This window comes from Chlorocebus sabaeus, chromosome 11, assembly GCF_047675955.1.
Source record: "Chlorocebus sabaeus isolate Y175 chromosome 11, mChlSab1.0.hap1, whole genome shotgun sequence".
In the NCBI taxonomy this organism is placed as follows: domain Eukaryota; kingdom Metazoa; phylum Chordata; class Mammalia; order Primates; family Cercopithecidae; genus Chlorocebus; species Chlorocebus sabaeus.
This window is the reverse complement of record NC_132914.1, coordinates 30,253,532-30,275,836: the sequence shown is the minus strand read 5'-3', so window position 1 is coordinate 30,275,836 and position 22,305 is coordinate 30,253,532. Positions and strand designations below refer to the sequence as shown.

At 39.9% G+C, this 22,305-nt stretch overlaps 1 protein-coding gene across 1 annotated transcript in view; it reads left to right on the top strand.

The window, feature by feature from the left end:
• Window positions 1-3,681: 3,681 nt before the first annotated feature.
• OVCH1 (ovochymase 1) overlaps window positions 3,682-22,305 on the top strand; it is a 56,967-nt gene continuing 38,343 nt past the window's right edge. The window contains exons 1-9 of the mRNA XM_073020585.1: window positions 3,682-3,915; window positions 4,885-5,003; window positions 5,281-5,378; window positions 6,101-6,273; window positions 10,401-10,496; window positions 12,125-12,276; window positions 14,039-14,228; window positions 15,924-16,022; window positions 17,117-17,204. Coding sequence (XP_072876686.1) covers window positions 3,852-3,915; window positions 4,885-5,003; window positions 5,281-5,378; window positions 6,101-6,273; window positions 10,401-10,496; window positions 12,125-12,276; window positions 14,039-14,228; window positions 15,924-16,022; window positions 17,117-17,204 — 1,079 coding nt within the window. The 5' untranslated portion in view covers window positions 3,682-3,851. The remainder of the gene's footprint in view (window positions 3,916-4,884; window positions 5,004-5,280; window positions 5,379-6,100; window positions 6,274-10,400; window positions 10,497-12,124; window positions 12,277-14,038; window positions 14,229-15,923; window positions 16,023-17,116; window positions 17,205-22,305) is intronic.

Here is a 22,305-nt window from a genome sequence, read left to right as displayed (position 1 = left end):
CCAAGTGTGTCTGTTTTAACAATTTTTTTAAAAGGACCATCTTCCTTCCTTCTTTCATTCATTTACTCATTTCATTGCATTGTTCTGTGTGCTTCCTGTCGGCTCTCTTCCCCTTCCTCCACACAGTGCCAATTCAGTACTCGCCCACTCCAGATCCACTCCCCCATCATGCTTAGATGCTGTCACCTCTCTCTTCACAGAGTAAATAAAAGGTAGAAAGCAGATATCCCCCAGTGCCCTGCACTTCATCTATATATTTACCTGCACCTAATTCTATCCTTTCTTTTCTCCTGTTATCATAATGGAAGAGGAGGACCCTAGGTTCTGAATTTTGCCTCTTATGGAACTTCATTCCATTCCTTAACTTCTCCTTCATCTTTTAACTTCTTTCTTTTGCTGATTCTTGTCAAATTGTCAGTTCTTCTCTATCTTAAAGCACATACACAGGTAATCAATACCAAAACAATTTGAAAAAAAAAAATCCTTCTCTATTTCATGTTATCTGTAGCTGCTATCACATCGCCGTCTGTCCTTCACAGCCAAGCTTTTTGAATAGCAGATCACAGTTGTCCAATGCTAGTGAAGATGTCCAAATTCAAGACAGATTTGCCGTACATCACAAGTCACCACTTTCTGGGGGGTAGTCCAGCCCACTCCTCTCCTTGATATCCTTTCCTTTTCTGAAGTTATTTTAAACATAAAAAGAGGATTCTTCCATTTGGATGTTTTAATATAACTACAAACTCGATTTATTTTTAAACCATTACTTTATTAGAACATTTGAGTCTAAAACTAATGGCCTGACTTTTTTTTTTTTTGAGATGGAATCTGACTCTTGTTGCCCAGGCTGGAGTGCAGTGGTACAATCTTGGCTCACTGCAACCTCCGCCTTCTAGGTTCAAGAGATTCTCATACCTCAGCCTCCCATAGCTGGGATTACAGGCATGTGCCACCACACCCAGCTAATTTTTTTTTTTTTAATTATTTCTAGTAGAGATAGAATTTCACCATGTTGGCCAGACTGGTCTCGAACTCTTGACTTCAGGTGATCCGCCTGCCTCAGCGTCCCAAAGTGCTGGGATTACAGGCATGAGCTACCGAACCTGGCCTATGGCCTGGCTATTAATGGTATATAATTCTTATTGAATGGCTCTTTTTCCACTTAATGGAAAGGCATTATTCTGTGAGGCCTGTAAGGGACTAAACCTTGGTGTATAACAATAGGGTCTCAGTTGAAGCTGTGGGTTTTGAACTCTGGAAAAAAAGGGAGTTGTCCTGTAACAGGAAATGGGACAGTGCCCCCACCGCATGGAGATTCCCAGGTTTGAAACAAAGAAACCACAGAATATGCTGCAAAGCTGTGTGCCATGGGCAGAAGAGTGAAAGGGGACAGCACCTGTGAGCCTCACGCAAGGGCTGGCCATGGTATGACCAGCAACTTGAATATTGCTGGCCTGACCATTCTTACACGGTACATGTTCACCTTCTAGTTCTTTCCGTTTTGTTTAGGAAAGACCTTTTGGTGGGTTTTATCTTACCTCTTGCTAAAAAGAAAGAGGGCTTTGGGTCCATGTGGGGGCTCTGAGCTTTTACTGGAGAATGGCGTGGCCCTGGAGCTGGCACGGTGGTTCAAATGGTCACCCCCATGTGATGACTATAGGGAGGAGAGTAGTGAAGGCCACTGTTCAGGCAGCCACTACACCTGGACATTCCCTGAACAGTACTGAAGCCTGGAGGTTCGATGTTTTATTTTCACAGAAGAGCTGCTTACCTTAAGAGCATGCTGGATACCCCTTACCCCCTAGACACCCACGCATGAAACCAACGAGTCATCTACTCAAACTGTCATCCGAGGTGTCTTTCCTTGAAATAAATACTCAAAGGAAAATAGTGCTACTCTCAAGAACAGCACAGGCCCATAGAACTATTGGTGATGACAGAATATTCTATATTTGTGCTGTTCAACATGGTAGCCACTAGGCAAGGTGGCTACTGAGCACTTGAAATGTATCTAGTGTGACTAAAGGACTGAATTTTTAACTAGATTTCCTGTTAATTGATTTTAATTTAAATAGCCACATATGGCTAATGTCTGCCACATTGGTCAGTGGAGCTCTAGAGCTTTTTAGTGTAGTGGAACTCAGGACATAAGAATCACAGGAACTAGCATTGACAACATGGTGAACTGCACCTCAAATACAAAAAATGAGCGGGCGTGGTGGCATGCTCCTGTAGTCCCAGCTACTTGAGAGGCAAAGATGGGAGAATCGCTTGAGCCCAGGAGGTTGAGGCTGCAGTGAACCAAGATTGCACCACTGCACTCCAGCCTGGGTGATACGGTGAGACCTTGTTTTAAAAAAACCAAAGCAAAAAAAATCACTGAAACCGCTTTCAGGTTCATGAAACAAGAAGGTTTGAGATGTATGTTTCAAGTTTGAGTTCCAGTCACATTTAAAAAAAAATTCTTTTTTTCTTTTCAGAGACAAGGTCTCGCTGTGTTGCCCAGAGTGGAGCACAGTGGCTTTTCATGGGTGAGATCTCACTACTGAACTGCAAGGGAGTTTGGAACTGCCCCATTTCTGACCTGGGCTAGTTCACCTTTCCTTAGGCAACCTGATGGTGCCCTGTTCCAGGAAGGTCGCCATATTAATACTGAACTTAGTGTGAACAGACTCCAGATTGGCATAGTGCCGTTCAACCCAGAACTGGGCTCAAGCCATCCTCCTGCTTCAGCCTCCTCAGTAGCTGGGACTATAGGCCACATGCCACAACGCCAGGCATCATTCACTTTTTTTAGGCTTTTCATCAAAAGGTGTCCATTTACCCTCTGTTCTCTCCTACAGTCACAGAGGTCATTGTACGCAGTAGATTGTCACCTGCTTGTACCTGTGCTTACATTATCTCCACCTTGACTGCCTTCTGTTTTCCTATCTACCTGTTAATCTCCCACCTGTCCCCCTTAGTTTATGTACCCTCCTACCTCAAGAAGCTTTTATTTCTATTTTACATGAAAGTAAAATAGAGCACTTGAAAGTAAAATCCTCCAACTGGCACTGGAGGACTGGTGGCCAGGTTATTTGATATATATATATATAGAATGTCCACTTAGCCTTGCCCTGATTTTCTGACAAAATGTAAGACCATTACAAATTCTGGCTTTATTTGTCTTCTAAATTCAGCCTTACAAAATAATGTTCATGGAAAACCGTGACATCTCACCAATAGATTAATTTTAATCATCTTAAATGATGGATTCTACAGCTTTTGGCCCATTCTGCTGAAATGGAGGACAGTACTGCCACCCAGAAAATGATGTCAGCTCGAGCCTGATCTTTCCTATTCACTCTTTGAAAACTCTAGAGGGTCAAGGGCTTCAACAAGCTTCTTAGAAGTGGCAGTATTGTACTAAGCTTCATGAGCCTCCGCCTTTCAGCAGTCCTGCCTGTGTTTCCTGTGGGGAACCAGCTTCATTGCCCCTGAGCTTGAACCGCATTCCCCAATCTGAGACAGAATTCGCAGGGCTAAGCGTTCCAGGCCACTGATTGGCTTGCTCCGGATCTGCTGGCAGGAACCTCTGCACACGTGTGAGCACCCCTGCCGCCCCTTGGGCCACCTCGCGCCAGTCTCTAAGGCTGGGTGGCGGGGCGCTGTGACAGCAGGGACGACCAGAGAGTGGCGGCAGCTCACAGTGATCAAATGATCGTGAAGAGGGACACCTGTGAACCCAGGTGCCACGGCAGGTGCTGCCCATAGGCGCCACGGGAGGGAATAAAGGGCGCTGCCCCGCTTTTCCCCCAGAGTTTTCGCAGCCTGCAGGGAGGGAGGACGTGCGAGGCCGAAGCGTGGAGGCTATGGGTGTGCTGGCCAGTGCTGGTTTGTTGCTATTGCTGGTCATCGGCCACCCCAGAAGCCTAGGTGAGCCCAGGGCCCTGGGCACCAGGACCGCGGAGGAGGCTGAGCCTGCTGGAGAGGGAAGATTTCATTACTCCTTGCCTCAGGAAGTCAGGGTGGTATCGCCACACCTGAGGCATTTGGGAAGAAAGGGTGGGGGATGGTGCATGCTCAGATGTCCCTAAAGGAAGGCCTGGGCCAGATTTCCTTTTTGAAATTTTTTGGATTCTAGAGTTCAAATTTGTAGGCACACCTGATAATCGTGTGTGTACTAAGGAGCCTCCTCCAAGGAAACCTAACCAAGTAAAAGTAACTTAAAGTCAAATATCTCCCTTCCAGAGTAGTATATGTTATTCCCCAGTATCTTTGTTTTGTTTTGTTTGTTTGTTTGTTTGTTTGAGACAGGGTCTTGCTCTGTCGCCCAGGCTGGAGTGCAGTGGTGCGATCATGGCTCCCTTAATCTCCAGGGCTCATGTGATCCTCCTGCCTCTGCCTCTTAAGTAGATGGGACCACAGGTACGGGTCACCACACCTGGCTAATTTTTACATTTTTTTTTTTTTTGTAGAGATGGGGTCTTACGTTGCCCATGGTCCTGAACTCCTGGGTTCAAGTGATCAATCCATCTGGGCCTCCCAAAGTGCTGGGATTACAGGCGTGAGCCACTGCACGTGGCCCCTGGTATCTTTAACACAACCTAAATTTGCATCTTCCCAAAGTAAGCCCCAAGTCACGTACCAGAGGCAGCACTGGCTCCTTCCTGCCCAGTGGTAACACAGGCTGAAAGGGAGCAGACAGGAGGCAAATTCTGGTCAACCCAGGTGACTGTGGGATATTCTGAAGACAATATTGAGAGAAGAATGCGATAGTCTGCAGCTAAGTGCTATCAGAACGTCTGTGCCAGGCCAGGAAAATCCAAACGGGAAATCTTGGTAAAGTGAACTCTTAAATAAGGCTCTGTGTGTCCACACACACACACGTGCTCTTCTACACAGGACTGAAGTGTGGAATTCGCATGGTCAACATGAAAAGTAAGGAACCTGCCGTGGGATCTAGATTCTTCTCTAGAATTAGTAGTTGGAGAAATTCAACAGTGGCTGGACATCCATGGCAGGTCAGTACAACAAAGGCATTGATTTCTTAATGAGAAAACGGTGAAATATTTCCTTTGTTTCAAAAGCAAGAATCCACGTTGATTTGTGGTTTTTCTCCTGACCCCCTCTAGCTCTCTACCAAAAAGTCTACTTCATAGGAACTATCTTACTATCCAATTTATGTCAGTATTTTAAGAATATTATGTCAGATTAGAAAAGTTGATCTCCAGTGTTTCGGATGGAGACACATCTGTGGGGAGACATAATAGCTGCGTTTGTAACTTTCTTCTCGGGCAGGTCTCCCTAAAATCACATGAGCACCACTTCTGCGGAGGAAGCTTGATTCAAGGAGATCGTGTTGTCACAGCAGCACACTGCCTGGACAGCCTCAGTGAGTAAGTTGTGGATTTCCATTACTTGTCAGGCCTTGATTCCTGGCTATGGGACTGGGAGATTTGTTGCTCTAAATAGCAGGTTCATTCTCAGTTCCTTTCTTAATTTTGCCTCCCAGTGCACCCACCCACTGATCTTCCTGATTCCCAGAAATGTGTGTCTGTCCCAAGATTTCCAGTGCTTCCTGTTCTACTGAATTAAACAATCCTAGACATCATCTATAATTTATGGATTTAGTGCTTGGGTAGAGGTGGTGGTTACTTACTGTAATAAAGCATTAACAAGAAATGTTAAATGGATGCTCCGAAGTTTTAATCAGCTGGGTTTAAATCATTAGGTGGGAAAAAGCTGCAGAAATTACATATATTTGACCAGATTAATAGAGGGTACTAATAAGAGAAAAGAAGGAACAGTTCTAGAAAGCAACTTTTATATCCTGTTACAAATGGCATAGCATGTATGAACTAAGGTTTGTATATCAAAGAAGTAAAGGAGGCAATATTTAATTACTTGACTCAGAAAAATGGAAACATGATGAAAACCATGACTTTTTCTAGATTTAAAAAAAATGACCATTGGTAACACTCAATAAATAAAGAAAACCTTCTTCAAAGACTCAGGGATGCTTAAAGGTGCATTAATCACTCTTCATTTAATTACATCAAACCAAGAAGACTTGTGTAGGGGAAACAACTATTTATGAAACATTTATCTTTGGTTTTAGGAAGCAACTGAAGAACATAATTGTGACTTCTGGGGAGTACAGCCTCTCTCAGAAGGATGAGCAAGAACAGAATATTCCTGTCTCAAAAATTATTACCCATCCTGAATACAACAGCCATGAATATATGAGTCCTAATATTGCACTGCTGTATCTAAAACACAAAGTCAAGTTTGGTGAGTACAGAGAGTTAGAATATTAAAAATGCAATGGAGGAAAACTGCTAATTATGTACAAGTTAACTTTAATGTCTGTGTGGCTGTCTAGTAATAGAATAGCTCAGCTTTGTTTCTTTTTAAAATAATTTTGCTCAGTCTATAACCTATTAAAAAAATACTGTATAAGCTACGTATCCCAGCCACAAATTATTTATGCTTAACCTAACAACCAACATTTTTTTCCCTTTCATTTATTTCTATTGATACATATTAGAAGTACATATTTTCAGGGTACATGTGATAATGTGATACATTCATATAATCAAATCAGGGTAATTAGGATATCTATGACCTTAAATATTTATCTTTTTGTATATGCTAGGAACGCTGGAATTATTTCTCTGATCTATCAAATATCAGGTGTATATTTGTATCCATTAATCAACCCCACTTCATCCTCCCCTCCTCCCTGCCCTTCCCTGCCTCTCATAACCACAGGTTTACTCTCTATCTTCATGAGATTCAGTATTTTAGCTCACACATGAGGGAGAATATGTGATATTTGTTTTTCTGTGCTTGGCTTATTTCACTTAATATCCATGTTCAGTTTCATCTGTGTTGTTACAAATGACAAGATTTCATTCTTTTTATGGCTGAATAATATTCCATTGTGTGTATATACTACATTTTCTTTTTCATTCATCCATTGATGAACAACTTAGGTTAAGTCCATATTTTGGCCAACTGGTATTTTAAGGACTCCTGTTTCTTGGCTGGGCTCAGGACTCCTGTTTCTTGGCTGGGCTCCATTCTAACTACCTACCTATATTCATCTCTAACCAAAAAGCTTGGAACATTTGAAAATGTTTTCGGAGACTTCTTTCTGTCATTACTATGAACAAGATATACAACACTCTCTCAACACAGGTAATATAAACTTTCTGGGTAAAATACTAAAAGACCCCCTCCTTTTTTTAAAATGCAAGAAAAGGAAGTGTTATGCGGCCAAAAACAAAGCACAAATCCAGAGTAGTTAGTCAGGCCACTGCCCTTGAGAGATCAAATTGATCTTTAAGATCCTAGAGATTTACCTGGCCGTGAGAGGAATTGTAAAGAACCTGGAAATTTCTGAAAGGTGATGCTTTGAAAGATAGGGGGAGGGAGTTTTGCATGTTATGCTACATAAAGTGAGGGAATAAGGGCACTTACTTGTCTCAACCTTGGCTCTGGACAGAGGGTTCTCAGAAGAATCTGTAATCATGAGCCAGGCCTCACTCAGGTTTGATGCTGGAATTGACATCACCTGTGTGGCACAAACACTCCAAGGCAAAATTTTAAAGTGGTTCCAGGTGAGTAATCAGCCTCTGGCAGAAGCAAAAATAAATCCTCTCTGAGAGAATGAAATTTAAATCCCAGCTTTAATATATTCCCATAAAGCTTTAATGAATTCGAGCACAGAAACGTGCAGAGAAATTTGCCATTGAAAATAGAGTCTGAAGCATTAACAATCAGAATCAGACCTTCAAACGTTACAAATTTCAAGATAGAGAATAGAAAATGAGTATATTAAGGTTTAAAGAAGTGAAAGTGTACTGAAAATGATTGAGCCAGAGGAAACTATTAGATGAAAGGGAAATTTGAAAATAAGCCAGTAAAATGTGAAAACATAAAAATGTAATTGGAATTAGAAACTCAATAGAATACTTATCTACCAGATTAGATTAGGTGTATGGAACTAGACAATCTGAAATAATTACCCAAAGGAGACAATGAGGGTAAGAGACAGAGAAGATAGAGTGTAATAAACATTCAATTTGAAGTTTATAAAGGGTATGGATATTGGTGGAGAGTGACTGTAATTTAAGAGAAAGTGGCTGAGGATTGGTCATAATAGATATCCAAATCTTTAGATTTAAAGAGCTTAGTAACTCCAACTATGATACAAAAAATAATTATATATCTAGACATGTGCAAAACTGTAGCACACTAAAGGAAAGGATCCCAAAAGAATCTAGAAGGAAAAAGACACATTACCAAAAATGGAATGTTATTGATTTCTCAACAGCAGTAAGTGAATGTCAGGAGATAGTAGATGATCAAAATACTGAGAATAACTCAAACCGTAAGTGTATATAAGAGGAAACTATGGCACCATCTTTTCTTTCCTTTATAGAAAACCTCTACTAAGAGCCATCTATGTTAGTTATATCAATTTCGTTTCCTCAATTCTCATAGCTGGATGTATTAGGTTAAGATGTCTGTTCCACATTTAAGTGGATCAGACTTTCACTCCACTGTTCCATAAATTTGGTCTTGTCACAGTCACTAATGACCTCTATGTTGCTAAATTCAAAGTAACTTCTCAATTCCCATATTTCTGGATAAGAGTTTTAGCAGAATTGCTCATATGTTCTTGGAAATATTTTCTTCACTTGAATTCTGGGAATCCGTTAGTTATTCTCCTACCCTATTGTACCCTTTCTTAGTCTTCTATGATGATTCTTCCTATTCTCCTTGACTTCATATTGTTGGAGTGCCCAGGCTCAACCCTGGACATCTTATTCACTAGTTGTGCTCATTCTCTTAGTGATCTCATCCAGGATCAATAATTTAAACATCTAAATCCAAAAAACTTTGGATTCATCCTTGATTCTTCCTTCTCTGACACTGTACATCCAATGAGTCAGAAAATCCTGTTGCTTCTTCCTCACTCACTTCACGCTTTTGCCATCTTGTTCCAGGCAATACTACCATCATTTCTTGCCTGGGTTAATTTTAATGGTCTCTGAAATTTACTCAAGCTGCTGCTTCTGTCTTCCTAATGTTTGTTATTAACCCAGTGACCAGAATGATACTTTTTAATAGGTAAATCAGATTATATCACCCTATTCAAACAACTTCAATGGTTCTCCATTACATTTAGATGAAAATCAATGTCATTATTATCTGACATACCCTCTTTCCTAGTCCTACATCTAACCTCTGATTTGTTTATTTTTTTATGAAACTTACTTAATCTGCTCCAGTCATCCTGGCCTCCCACTGTCCCCTAAACATGTATGCATGATCCTGCAGCAAGGAGTGTTTCTTCATCAAATGACTTCTACCCAGATAACTGCATGATTCCTTTCCTCAGCTTCAAGACTTTGCTCAGATGTCACCTGCTCAATGAGACTTTCCATGATCATCATATTTGAAATGACTCCTTCCATGCCATTCTCCCTAATCTCCAGACTAATCTCCTTTATCCTATTATTTTCCATAGCATTTATTTACCACTGAACAACGTATTATATTTGCTATTTGTTTCTTCTCCCTTCACCCAACACACAAACACAAATATACACACTCATGTAGGTTCTACCAAGACAGAAATATTTTTCTTTCTGTTCATTCATTGAGATCTAAAAGAGTGCTTGCCACATGATAATTTGATCATCTTGTTCTACTATCTTCTAACATTCACTTACTGCTGTTGAGAAGTCTATAACATTCCTTTTTTGGTAATATGTTTTTTTCCTTCTAGACTTTTTTGGGATCCATTCTTTGTTTGTAGTGTGCTACATTTTCAGCACATGTCTAGATATAAAATTATTTTTTGTATCATAGTTGGAGTTACTGAGCTTTTTGCTAAGGATTTGGATATCAATTGTGATCAATCCTCAGCCACTTTCTCTTAAATTTCAGGTCTCTCCCCACCATTATCCATATTTTTTCTAAATTTCCAGGTTCTTTACAGCTCCTCTTATGGCCAGGTAAATTTCTAGGATCTTAAAGATCAATTCAATCTCTCAAAGGCAGGGGCCTGGCTAATTCCTCTGGATTTGTGCTCAATAGCTGTCGAGTGAAAAACTATCCTTTCAAAACAAAGTCATAGTCTAAAATGTTAGTAGATTGGGGGGCTCATGGTGGTGTGCAGAACAATTGGCCTTATGTTTTTCCTTGTTTTACTTTTTCTGCATTTCTCTAAATTTCTATAAATACAAAACAGTTTTTTGGGGGGGGGGCCAAAACTTAAAATATGTCACCATTACATTTAGGAAGAAAGTGTAGAAACCATAAAATCAATAGATTTCACTTTTCCAAATATATTCAACATGGTGTATTTATCCATGAACCTCATGCCTTTGTTGTTGTTTTCTCAGGAACTGCTGTTCAGCCAATCTGTCTTCCTGACAGTGATGATAAAGTTGAATCAGGAGTTATTTGCTTGTCCAGTGGATGGGGCAAGATTTCCAAGAGTAAGGGACATCAAAATGACTTAATACTTCTTCCAGATCTCTGTATGTCCAGGGGAAGCAGAAATAATTTTCTTGACCATGAGTTGTACATTTATCATTTTTTATCCCTAATTTCTGACACAACGAAGATTTCTGGTTATCCTCAGCATCAAAAGGCTTATACTTCTTAAAAGGCTATTCATATCACTCCTGCGTGCTGCCAATTTGGTTAGGTATGGCAGAAAAAGGAAGCTGGATAGAGCTGCGATAGATGAGGAGGTATAAGGCAAAAGGATGATCAGGAAATAGTAATAATAGTTAAGCTTCTTTGTCTTTAATATTGTGACTTTTTTAAAAAGTCAGACTCAGAAACAAAAAGTAGAAGAGTAAATACCACGGGTTTGAGAGTGAAAGAAAAGGGAAGATGTTGTTCAAAGGGTGTAAATGTGGAATTGTATGACACGTAAGTTCTGGAAATCCAATATACTGCATGGGAACTATAGTTAATATATTGAATACTTGAAATTTGCTAAGAGGGTAAATGTTAAGTATTCTCATTACAAAAAAGTTAACTCTGTGAGGTGATGTAATGTTAATCAGCATGATTGTGGTAATCATTTTACAATGTATACATATACTAAAACATCACTTTGTACTCCTTGAATAAATACAATTTTTATTTGTCAACCTCAAAGTTTGACAAAAATACATTGTGATTTTTTATTTTATAAAGAATTTTAGGCAGGGTGCAGTGACTCACGCCTGTAATTCTAGCACTTTGGAAGGCCAAGGCAGGAGGATGGGAGCCCAGCAGTTGAAGACCAACCTGGATAGCATAGGAAGACCTTGTCTACACACACACACACACACACACACACACAAATTAAAAATTAGCAAACCATGGTGGCATGCCTGTAGTCCCAGCTACTTGGGAAACTGAGGTGGGAGAATCACTTGCTCCCAGGAGGTTGAGGCTACAGTGAGCCTTGATTGTACCATTGCACTCCAGCCTGAGTGACAGAGGGACATCTTGTCTCAAAATAGAGATTGTTATAAAACATTTCTGTATTGACCAAAGTTTTCCTCTGTTGGGGAAACATTTAAGCATTTGTTTAGAGAAGCCACAATTGTACAATTGCCTATGTTACCTTGAAAATCTGCTGAATATTTTTAAAATGTCCTCTGCCATGTATCTGATGTTTAGAAGTGAATATGATTCACACCTAAAAACAATTTTACTTCTACATGTGGTTAAAAATCTGTTTGATTGGGAGGCCGAGACGGGCGGATCACGAGGTCAGGAGATTGAGACCATCCTGGCTAACACGGTGAAACCCCGTCTCTACTAAAAATACAAAAAACTAGCCGGGCGAGGTGGCGGGCGCCTGTAGTCCCAGTTACTCCGGAGGCTGAGGCAGGAAAATGGCGTAAACCCGGGAGGTGGAGCTTGCAGTGAGCTGAGATCCGGCCACTGCACTCCAGTCCGGGCTACAGAGCAAGACTCCGTCTCAAAAAAAAAAAAAAAAAAAAAAAAAAAAAAAAAAAAAAAAAAAAAAATTCTGTTTGAAATAGTTCTAAACTTGTAGACTTCTCATTAATTTGTTTCCATGAGGATATTGTGTACTAACTTATCTGTCCTCTCTCTGCAGCATCAGAATATTCAAATGTCCTACAAGAAATGGAACTTCCCATCATGGATGACAGAGCGTGTAATACTGTGCTCAAGAGCATGAACCTCCCTCCCCTGGGAAGGACCATGCTGTGTGCTGGCTTCCCTGATGCGGGAGTGAATGCCTGCCAGGTACAAAAGTGTAAACCAGCCTAGTTGTTTAGCAACATGTGGGTGAAAGTAGATTCTGCCTTTCTGCAAAAGAAGCTCCTGTTTCTTCTGTTACTGTGTCAAAATTCCTTTTCCCTTCATCTTTTCATCTGATTTCTACTGAAAAAGTGTACTTGACCTAAGCAGAAAGAATTATTTCCTGTCTCCACATCCATTCCTACTCCTACACTTCTCTTATTTTGGTGGGTTGGGGAAAGGGATTAGTTTGAACGTGTCCAACCTAATGGAATCAAGCAAGATGACCACTTTCACAATCTTATTAGGTCCAGCTATGAATTCTTCGTTTCACATATTAAGCATTGTGGATATTTTTTTCCTTTGGTGCAGAATATAGTTGCACAAAATTTGACCAAAGATACATAACTTTGGTCACAGTTGTGTAAGAGGTATTGGGAATGACCACAATCTCCCAAGACTGACACAACTTCACAATGAATACCAGTCTTCACAAGATATTTAGAGGGGACAAGAAGACCAATTTTTGAAACACAAGAGTTTTCAGTTTTAGATAGGTCTTCCAAGTAAATTATCTTCTCTTTTAAGGTAGAGCAGCAAGGAGTCATTATTCTTTGCCAAAAAGCAGCTTGAAAATGTTGAGGGAAGATCTCTGAAATTATCTGTCGGAAGGACTTTTGAGTTTTTCTTAGAGGCAATGACAGGAGTTTGGAAGGGAGGAGACTGAAACTTACACTTATGCCACTTTCTAAATTGGAAAACAGATAGGTTAAAGGTGCTTTTTGCTATCTGCATTCATTATAGGCAATCCTTTTTTGGATGAAACCCTCTACACCTTTTGAGAAGAGTTTAATCTGACACAAAGTTGTCTGAAACATAGTCTTAAAGCAGCATAGATTCTGGAATGTTATTGAAGATGCAATCCTAAAATCTTGGGTTCTTTATTCTGTAGGATAAGAGCCAGTGTGGTCCTTTACATATATCCCCAGAGATAAAATTAGGTTTCCCAGGTTTCCCTTTTTTTTTTTTTTTTTTTCCGAGACAGAATCTCACTCTGTTGCCCAGGCTGGAGTGTAATGGCACAATCTTGGCTCACTGCGACTATGCCTCCCAGGTTCAAGCGATTCTCCTGCCTTAGCCTCCTAAGTAGTTGGGATTATAGGCACCCGCCACCACGCCCAGCTAATTTTTTTTGTATTTTTAGTAGAGACAGGGTTTCACCATGTTGGTCAGGCTGGTCTTGAACTCGTGACCTCAGGTGATACACCATCTCTGCCTCCCAAAGTGCTGAGATTACAGGTGTGAACCGTGCGCCCGGCCCAGGCTTTCTGTTCTTAAAGCCTTGAGGCCTTGAACTATCTTGGGGGATCTATTCACTGATGCTCTATAGGACTGGAAGATGACCTAGTCTTTCCTGCAATTCCAGGTGACAAGCTATAGTAGAAGCATCTATCTATACTACCTCCCTTCCAACAATTTTTAGAATGTACATGGTGGTGAAAAAAAAAAAATGAAGAAAAAGTGTTAACCTGACAAGATTGCAGCCAATAGGTATAAAGAGATTTTATCTTGATTAAAAGATTGTGCCTTGAAACTAACGATAAGGACACAAGAAAATGGATAAACAAAAAGTTGATGGACGATGAGTAGTGGACTTCTTTGCCTCTACCTCTTTTCACTTTGTGATGAGTGCTGATGTTTGCAGAAATGATGAAATATTTTACACTGTGGCTATTTTCAAATTTTCTCTTTTTTTGTACCATGAAAGAGGGACTCTGGAGGACCACTGGTTTGTAGAAGAGGTGGTGGAATCTGGATTCTTGCTGGGATAACTTCCTGGGTAGTCGGTTGTGCTAGAGATTCAGCTCCTCTAAGAAATAACCATATGAAGGCATCACTTGTCATTTTCTCCAAAGTGTCTGAGTTGATGGATTTTATCACTCAGAACCTGTTCACAGGTAGGCGAATTCTTTTCTTCCTCATCTCATCCTAACTCAAGGGTAGTTACTCTGCTATGTTGCAATATTATCAGAACTAAGCTTTAGAACAAAGCAAGAATAAGGCTGGTTTTAAATTCTTAGTCCAATGTAGATACTTGTGTCTCTGAAACCCTGAGTATAGAAATCTGTCAATATAACTTGAACAAACCAAATCCCTGTATAAAATTTTCATGAGATGCGTTTTTGCATTTATGAGATTTTATTAACAGACCTTGAGAATAGACTCATTAGGGGATTCTTTCTTCTTCTTCTTTTTTTTTTTTTTTTTTTTTTTTTTTTTTTTTTTTTTTTTAAGACGGAGTCTCGCTCTGTCGCCCAGGCTGGAGTGCAGTGGCCGGATCTCAGCTCACTGCAAGCTCCGCCTCCCGGGTTTACGCCATTCTCCTGTCTCAGCCTCCCGAGTAGCTGGGACTACAGGCGCCCGCCACCTCGCCTGGCTAGTTTTTTGTATTTTTTAGTAGAGACGGGGTTTCACCGTGTTAGCCAGGATGGTCTCGATCTCCTGACCTCGTGATCCGCCCGTCTCGGCCTCCCAAAGTGCTGGGATTACAGGCTTGAGCCACCGCGCCCGGCCTCTTTCTTCATTTTTTCAGTTGGCACAGTTTTTCTCTGTACTACTTAAGAATACTAAAAATAAATCACTCATCTCCCACTTTGCCCGCTCAACCTTGTTAATTTACTTGGCAATAGTGAAAAAATGAGGGAGGCATTGGAGAGTTAATTTGGCTCTGTGACACTAAAATCTAAATTAGGAAAATGTGGGCCTGGAGATACTAAACCTGTCCTCTGCAGAATGAAAGAGGCCTGAGAGAACACAGCTTTCCGGAACAAGCAGTTGAATGTAGGAATCAAGTATTTTTTAAAATGACAAGACCCAGAGCCCCAGAACATAGTGCTCTCTCCATCCTCCATCCCTTTCTCATGGCAGTCCAAGGGCAGCCACCTGACTGAGGGCTTTTAGAAGTGGTGCTGTGGATCCAAACACAGGCCAGCACTTCCTCGAACTGCCGCAGACTCTTCTTTGGTCTTAGATGTAAAAGTCCTCTTTACTGTTCTACTGAAGGGGAGCAATTCTCTTCTGGTAGCAATTATATTCCATTTTGATCACCTGGAAGGGAAAGTTGACAAGATTTAAAAGCCCTGAACAAAGGTAAATGGTAACAATGAGATTTTACAAGAGCAATGAAATCAGACATTAATGGTTAATCCCAGTGAAATGAACATCGGAATGTGATAAGTGATTTATTTAAATAATGCTTCCTTAGGATAATCTTCTAAGCTTCTCATCCTCTGTTTGCCTTTTTTTTTTTTTTCCAGTTCATCTTCCCTATCTCTTTCCAGAACTGGCTATGCTTTGGAAATAGAGTTAAATTCAGTTTTCTTAACCTTAAAAATCAGAGAATTGAATATTTCATATCTCATTTTTTAAACCACACTAACCATCAAATCAAATAAATTACTTTCTGCTTCCACGTAGTCCTTTAACCTTTTTTAAAAGACGTAGTGGGTCACTCACTGTGAGAAAAAGATTCCCTCTGCATTGATTTTAGTAGAAGTTACAATTCTTAATAGTCTTTAACGTCACCTTGTTAAAAATGTTTTATTTAAGTGATTATTATTGGAAAAGACACTAACTCCTCATACTTTCTACAGGTTTGGATCAGGGCCAACCTATCTCAAAAGTGGGTCCGAGGTATATAACAAAGGCCCTGAGTTCTGTCCAAGAAGTGAACGGAAGCCAGAGAGGAGAGGGTATGTGTGGTTCTAATTAGAGAAGGAAGCTGACTTGAAAAAAGTCAACAGAGGAAAGTAAACAGAAGGGTTGTACCATATTCACAATCTGAGTTTTATTTAAATTTTCGAATGTAAACTTTAAACGCCCCTCCCATATTCATACATAGGCGCCAACGTTTAAAACCTAACCCTGGCATCTAAAGCTTTTGAGTAAATAAGGGAGACTTTCCATGCCATTACTAAAAGTTGTATCCATTTATTTATTTATTTATTTAGAGATGGAGTCTCACTCTGTCACCCAGGCTGAAGTGCAGTGGCAAGCAGTCTCTGCTCACTGTAACCTCCGCCTCCTGGGTTCAAGCAATTCTCCTGCCTCAGCCTCCCAAGTAGCCAGGACTACCGGCACCTGCCAGCACGCCCAGCTAATTTTTGTATTTTTAGTAGAGACAGGATTTCACCATGTTGACCAGGCTGGTCTTGAACTCCTGACCTCAGATGATCCACCCACCTCGGCCTCCCAAAGTGCTGGTGCTGAGATTACAGGCATGAACCACTGCACCCAGCTTATTTAGCATCTTCTTTTTTTTTTCAAGATTGAGTCTTGTTCTGCCACCCAGGCTGGAGTGCAGTGGCATGCACTCTGCCTCCTGGGTTCAAGCAATTCTCCTGCCTCAGTCTCCTGAGTAGCTGGGACTACAGGCATGGACCACCACAACTGACTAATGTTGGCCAGGCTTAGTCTCAAACTTCTGACCTCAAGTGATGCACCCGCCTCAGCTTCCCAAATTGTACTTTGGCATCTTTAGACGAAGGTATTTAACCTTACCCAAGACAGCCTAGAAAGAGATGGGAAAGTTGGATACATATTACATCTGAAGAAGTGTTTTAAAAAGTTTCTATTTTGATTCAAATTATGGTGAATTCAGAAATGTTTTTAAAGTCTGTTTGCAAATACAACATCTAAATCATAGCCTCTAAAAATATTTGCATTCCCATAAATATCAATGAAATGAATAATATAAATCGTACAGCTTCAGGCTGGCCTCTGGATCATTTTGAAATGTTGTCTATGGGTGAGGAAAATGATTGACTTCTTTCCTGTGTTTTTGAAGATTGTAAACCTCAGGGGACAGTGTTATTTGGAGAAAATGGGAAGATTCGTTACCCCCATTCCAAAGGAGACTACTATTGTCATAATTGGTATGTATCCCACATAGGCGTGATGCCTGGGGCGTTTCCTCCCACAAAATGGGGCAGTTTAAAAGACTCCACTTGGGCAATTTTTTTTTTTTTTTTAGATAGGGTCTCCCTATGTTGCCCAGGCTGGACTTGAACTCCTAGGCTCAAGGGATCGTCCCACCCCAGCCTACTAAGTAGTAGGGATTACAGGGACATGCCACCATACCTGGTTTCTTTTGGCAATTTTATCTAGTATTTCCAGTTCTAATATTAAAATATATGTTTCATCTGATATTTTTAGGTTGGTGAATATTTACTCATTAATGTAAATCATCAACCTAAATAGTTATTAAACTAAAGTTTACTTGAATTGATGTATTCAAATATGTAATACTGACAGCATCTGGTAATGAGATTGCTATGGGATTTAGTGATTAATTCTGTCACATTTATTTCTATAATATTTTGGTAATGGTAATATTTTGCTTAGCATCACCTAGAAGATGGAAAATAGTTCATGTCCTATAAACTTTACTATCTTTTTACAAATTTTCTACATACCCTGTCCTCTAAAATATATCTAAATATAGCTAAAAATATCTTTAAGTTTTAGAAAATTGTTCTGCAAGTATCTCATTTTCTTAAGTGATCTAAATTCGTTCTTAAAATTGTACTGAGAATTGAATAGTGTACTACAAAGATAACAGTTCTACAAGCTTATAATCTGGTAAAAAGAGCTAGACAAAAATAACTATACTACAAAACAAGAGGAAATAAGCTTTATAATCCACACATCCAAGAATGTGCACACTAGAAAAAAATAGAGACTAATTGTCTTTGGTGTGGTTTTTAAGGTGCGTGTAGAGTGGTTAGAAGTGTGGGGAGAGATATAAATGTTATAATGGAAAAGATGGCATTGAAATGAGGCGTTGAAGGATAGTTATGATTTTATAGCTCATGAGGTCTTTGGTGGTTCTAATACTGAAGATTTCAACAGATGGAGAAGCAGGAAAGAGGTCATTCTAGGCCAAGGGAGTTAGGTATAAGCAATGTCAAGGAGGTGGGGAAGATTAGGGTTGTTTGGGTTCTGAGCATCCCACTGTGATTGGACAACAATGTGAATGGGAACTGGGGTAGCAGTGGATGATGAAGATGGAAAGGATGATCGGGACTTAATTGCAGAGGACCTTAAGTTCCATGCAGCGAGATTAGACCTTATGCTACAGTCAGTGGGTATGCTAAAACTAAAATGATGGAAAGATTATAACTTTCAGAACTAATGTAAAATGAATATAAATATTTATTTCAAGTACAGATAGAAAAGATGTGGCTTAATTTCAGCTCATAATTTAAAAGGCTTAATGGTCTAAACTGACTTTGTCTCAGGCAAACTTGTGATGATAGAATGCCAATAAAGCTTTTGCCACCTTTGCTTAAGCTATTAGAATAATATTTAGAACAAGAGTTTAAGAAACTATTTTATTAGAGTCTCAGGGAAGGGACCTCTAGGGTACAATCTTTAGACAGAGAGATTGATAAGCCAGAATTTGTCTGAAGGACAATGACTAAGATGGGAAAAATATTTAGAACAATGTTTTGCGAGGTATGGTTGTGGGAACCATAATATTTTTTGATACAGAGAAGACTGAAGAGGAGGAAGGAAGTGTCTTGATTTGTCTTAGAGGCTACTAAAGAAGCAGAATTTGACTTATTCTGAATGATTGCAGAGCTGAAAACTAAGATCACTGAGTAGAAGTTAGAAGGCAGAGTTCAATTCAATATGAAGTCATTTCTTGTTTGAGTCATTTCTGAAATTAACTAGCCTGCTTTAGGAAGTAATCAATGCACTTGATAAGTGGATATTTGAGCAAAGTATTTGTATATTGGGTAAGAGACATGCAGATGGCAGCCTACTTACCCTCAAACACAGAGACTCAACTTAGACAAGCATTTCAGAGATCTCTGCAAGAAAATGTTTCAAGAAAAGGAGGGTTATTGTAGAAGTAAAAATCAAATCAAATGCCATTGCATATGGAAACTCAAACTTCTTGAACTGAGCAGAACTGTAGGATCAAAAGTCATATTCATAATGGGTTAAGTGACTGTTGAAAATTTAGTATCCCAAATAATCAACACATTTTTATTGAACCCTTAGGATGTGTAAAACACCGTCTTAGGTGCTAGAGATACAGCAGTGAATGAAACACACAAAAATGCTTGCCTTTGTGGGGCAAGTTAGAAGGTGGAAATGGGATAATTTTTAAATGTTACATATAATAGTAGAAGGTAGTAAATGCTATACCAAAAAATAAGGCAAGAAAGGGAGGTGGAGAATGAGAGTATACAATATCAGAGAGGGTGGTTAGAAAAGACCACATTATAAAGATGACACTTGGAAAAAAAGACTTGGATAAAGCAAGGGAGGAAATTATATGATCATTTTGGAAAGGAACACTCCAGGCAGAAGGAATGGTAGGTGTGAGACAATAATACATCTGATATACTTGGGGAATAGCAAAGAGACCAGAGAACCAGAGCTGAGTGGCTGGAGAAGGGCAATGTGGCCAAATTATTTCGGACTTACAGGGCATGAAGAGAACTTTGAATTTTTCCGTAAGGGAGATAGAGAGCCACTGGAGGATTTTGAACAGAGGAAGATCATGATCTGACACATTTCAAAAAGACCACTTTTATTACTGGGTTGCAAATAGACTGTAGGCAGGCAAGACCACAAGCTGGGAGACCAACTACTGCAATAGTCCAGGTAAAAGATGATGCAATCATCCAGGTAAAAATCCAGCTTTGATCACATTTGTAGAGGTGGTGAAGAGTGGTAGGGCTGTAGGATTTGCTGATGAGTTGACAATTTGGGTTTTGAGGGAGAATGAGATCCCCATATGAGTAAACTAAGAGTTTTTAACCTGAGCTATTGGAAGAATAGAACTGTTGTCTGAGATGCAAACGTTGGGGCGGTGGCTTTTAGACAGTAGAGTCAAGAGAGGCATTTTGTTTGTTTTGATAAAGTAGACTCAACTGTGCTCACGGACAGAGAGTGAGAGTTAAGAGTCATAGGAAACACATAGAAATGTGAAGTAAGCTTTCAAAGAACACAACAAATAAAGAAGGTTTGGCATTGAGAAGAGGGCAGAATAATTCCTTTTCTGGGAAAGCAACAAAGAAGGTAATCTATAGGAAAGTTGAAGGAATTTACACTGGATGTCTTAGTTATCACACGAGATTTTAATTGCTTCAACTTTAGAAGATGAAGTAGAGATAAAATAGTTAAGATATTAAATAGTTTATGGGGACTAAAGTAAGGAGTCAACCAGAGATTAATAAGACTTTCAATAGCAGTAAAATCCAATTAGTATTAGCATCTATTTATACTATATTTCAATAAATCAAGACAAAAATTCATTGTAAAATACAGCTTCAATAGGAGAAAACAAAATTCCCAAGATAGGTTCATATAAGGCTGAGTCACCGAAGACTATCTTCAGTGTAAGGCTAAACAAGGTGTAAACGCACCCACACGGAAAGTTACATGCCTCAACCTTGGCACTAGATGTAGGGAGAGGTAAAAAATTCTTCGAGAATTTGAACCACAGGTTAATACTCGTGCAGATCTATCATCTAAATTCACACCTCAAGTATAGGCCGAAGCATGTCAAGCAGAAAAATTTGGCACTGTGAAGTTGATAGTGTGCAATGTGACTGACAGAAGTGTATACAGATACTGCCCAGAAGAACTCTTTCAATTCAGGTCTACAGGAATCGTAAGACTCCTTTGTAAGATGCATTCTAATTTTAGAATGTGAAAATGTGGAAAAATTGTGTTTTAGAAATGAGGGATAGGGCCAATTTGCACAGTCAGTGACTTCTTCAGCATGCTGAGTAGCCTTAGATACTGAAAGGGTTTTGTAAATTCCAACTGGAGCTAACTAGGAAATCATAAGGCAGACAGAGATAATATAAAGAAGGAGAGAGTTACACAGTCCCTCCAAAGCCTCCCTGTATTCTGGTATGTGGTAGCTAGATTCTCAGAAATGACAGATACCACCCAGGTTGCCCTCCTTCCTTTCACACCCATGGGAGATATTGCATTTCTCAGAGCCTAGATCAGTACCTGTCACATAATTAATGCTCTATAGATTATTTGAATTAATAAATCAATGGTTTGTTTGGGGACCCCTCTCTCACTTAGCTTGACCAGACCTCAAAATCCTTTTAAAACAGCAATCACTAATAATAAATCAAAGTTGGCATAGATTTGAAACCTATTTTTCATCTTTGAGCTAGAGATTTTGAGGCCGAAAATAATTTGATGATGGAACGATTTGAGAAAGTACCGGCCTTTGAAGTCATAAAGCCTAAACAGTTCCACTTACACAAGAGATGTGATGAATCTTTTATTATCAATGCCAGGTTTCCCATTTGGAAACAGAGGGATAATTTCTCTCCTGCCTACCTCAGAGAGATGTAATGAATCTCAAAAAGGATGATGGATGTGGAGTGCTTTTTTCCATTGAAGTGCTTGGCAAGCGAGCTTTATAATATTTTAGACAGCTTATTTTTACATCTATATTCAGGATGATGGACTTGGATAGAAAAACACTAAAGTAAAGAGTTTCCGGCCGGGCACGGTGGCTCAGGCCTGTAATCCCAACACTTTGGGAAGCCGAGGTGGGCAGATCATGAGATCAGGAGTTCGAGACCAGCCTGGCCAATATGGTGAAACTGTGTCTCTACTAAAAATACATAAATTAGCTGGGCATGGTGGTGCATGCTTGTAGTCTCAGCTACTTGGGAGGCTGTGGCAGAAGAATCGCTTGAACCTGGGAGGTGTAGGTTGCAGTGAGCTGATATTGCACCACTGCATTCCAGCCTGAGTGATAGAGTGAGACTCTGAGGAAAGAAGGGAGGGAGGGAGGGAGGGAGGGAGGGAGGGAGGGATTCCAGTTAAGGAGATATCTGGTTAAAAAAAAAAAAAAAAGTATTAGTGTTTGCTTTATGGAACCTGGGCATAAAAGACTTGACTAATTCCTAAAGTCCTTATTAGTAAAGGGCAGTGAGGCTGTTAACAGGTCTAAGGTAAAGACTGCTGAATTTTGGAAAGAGTTAA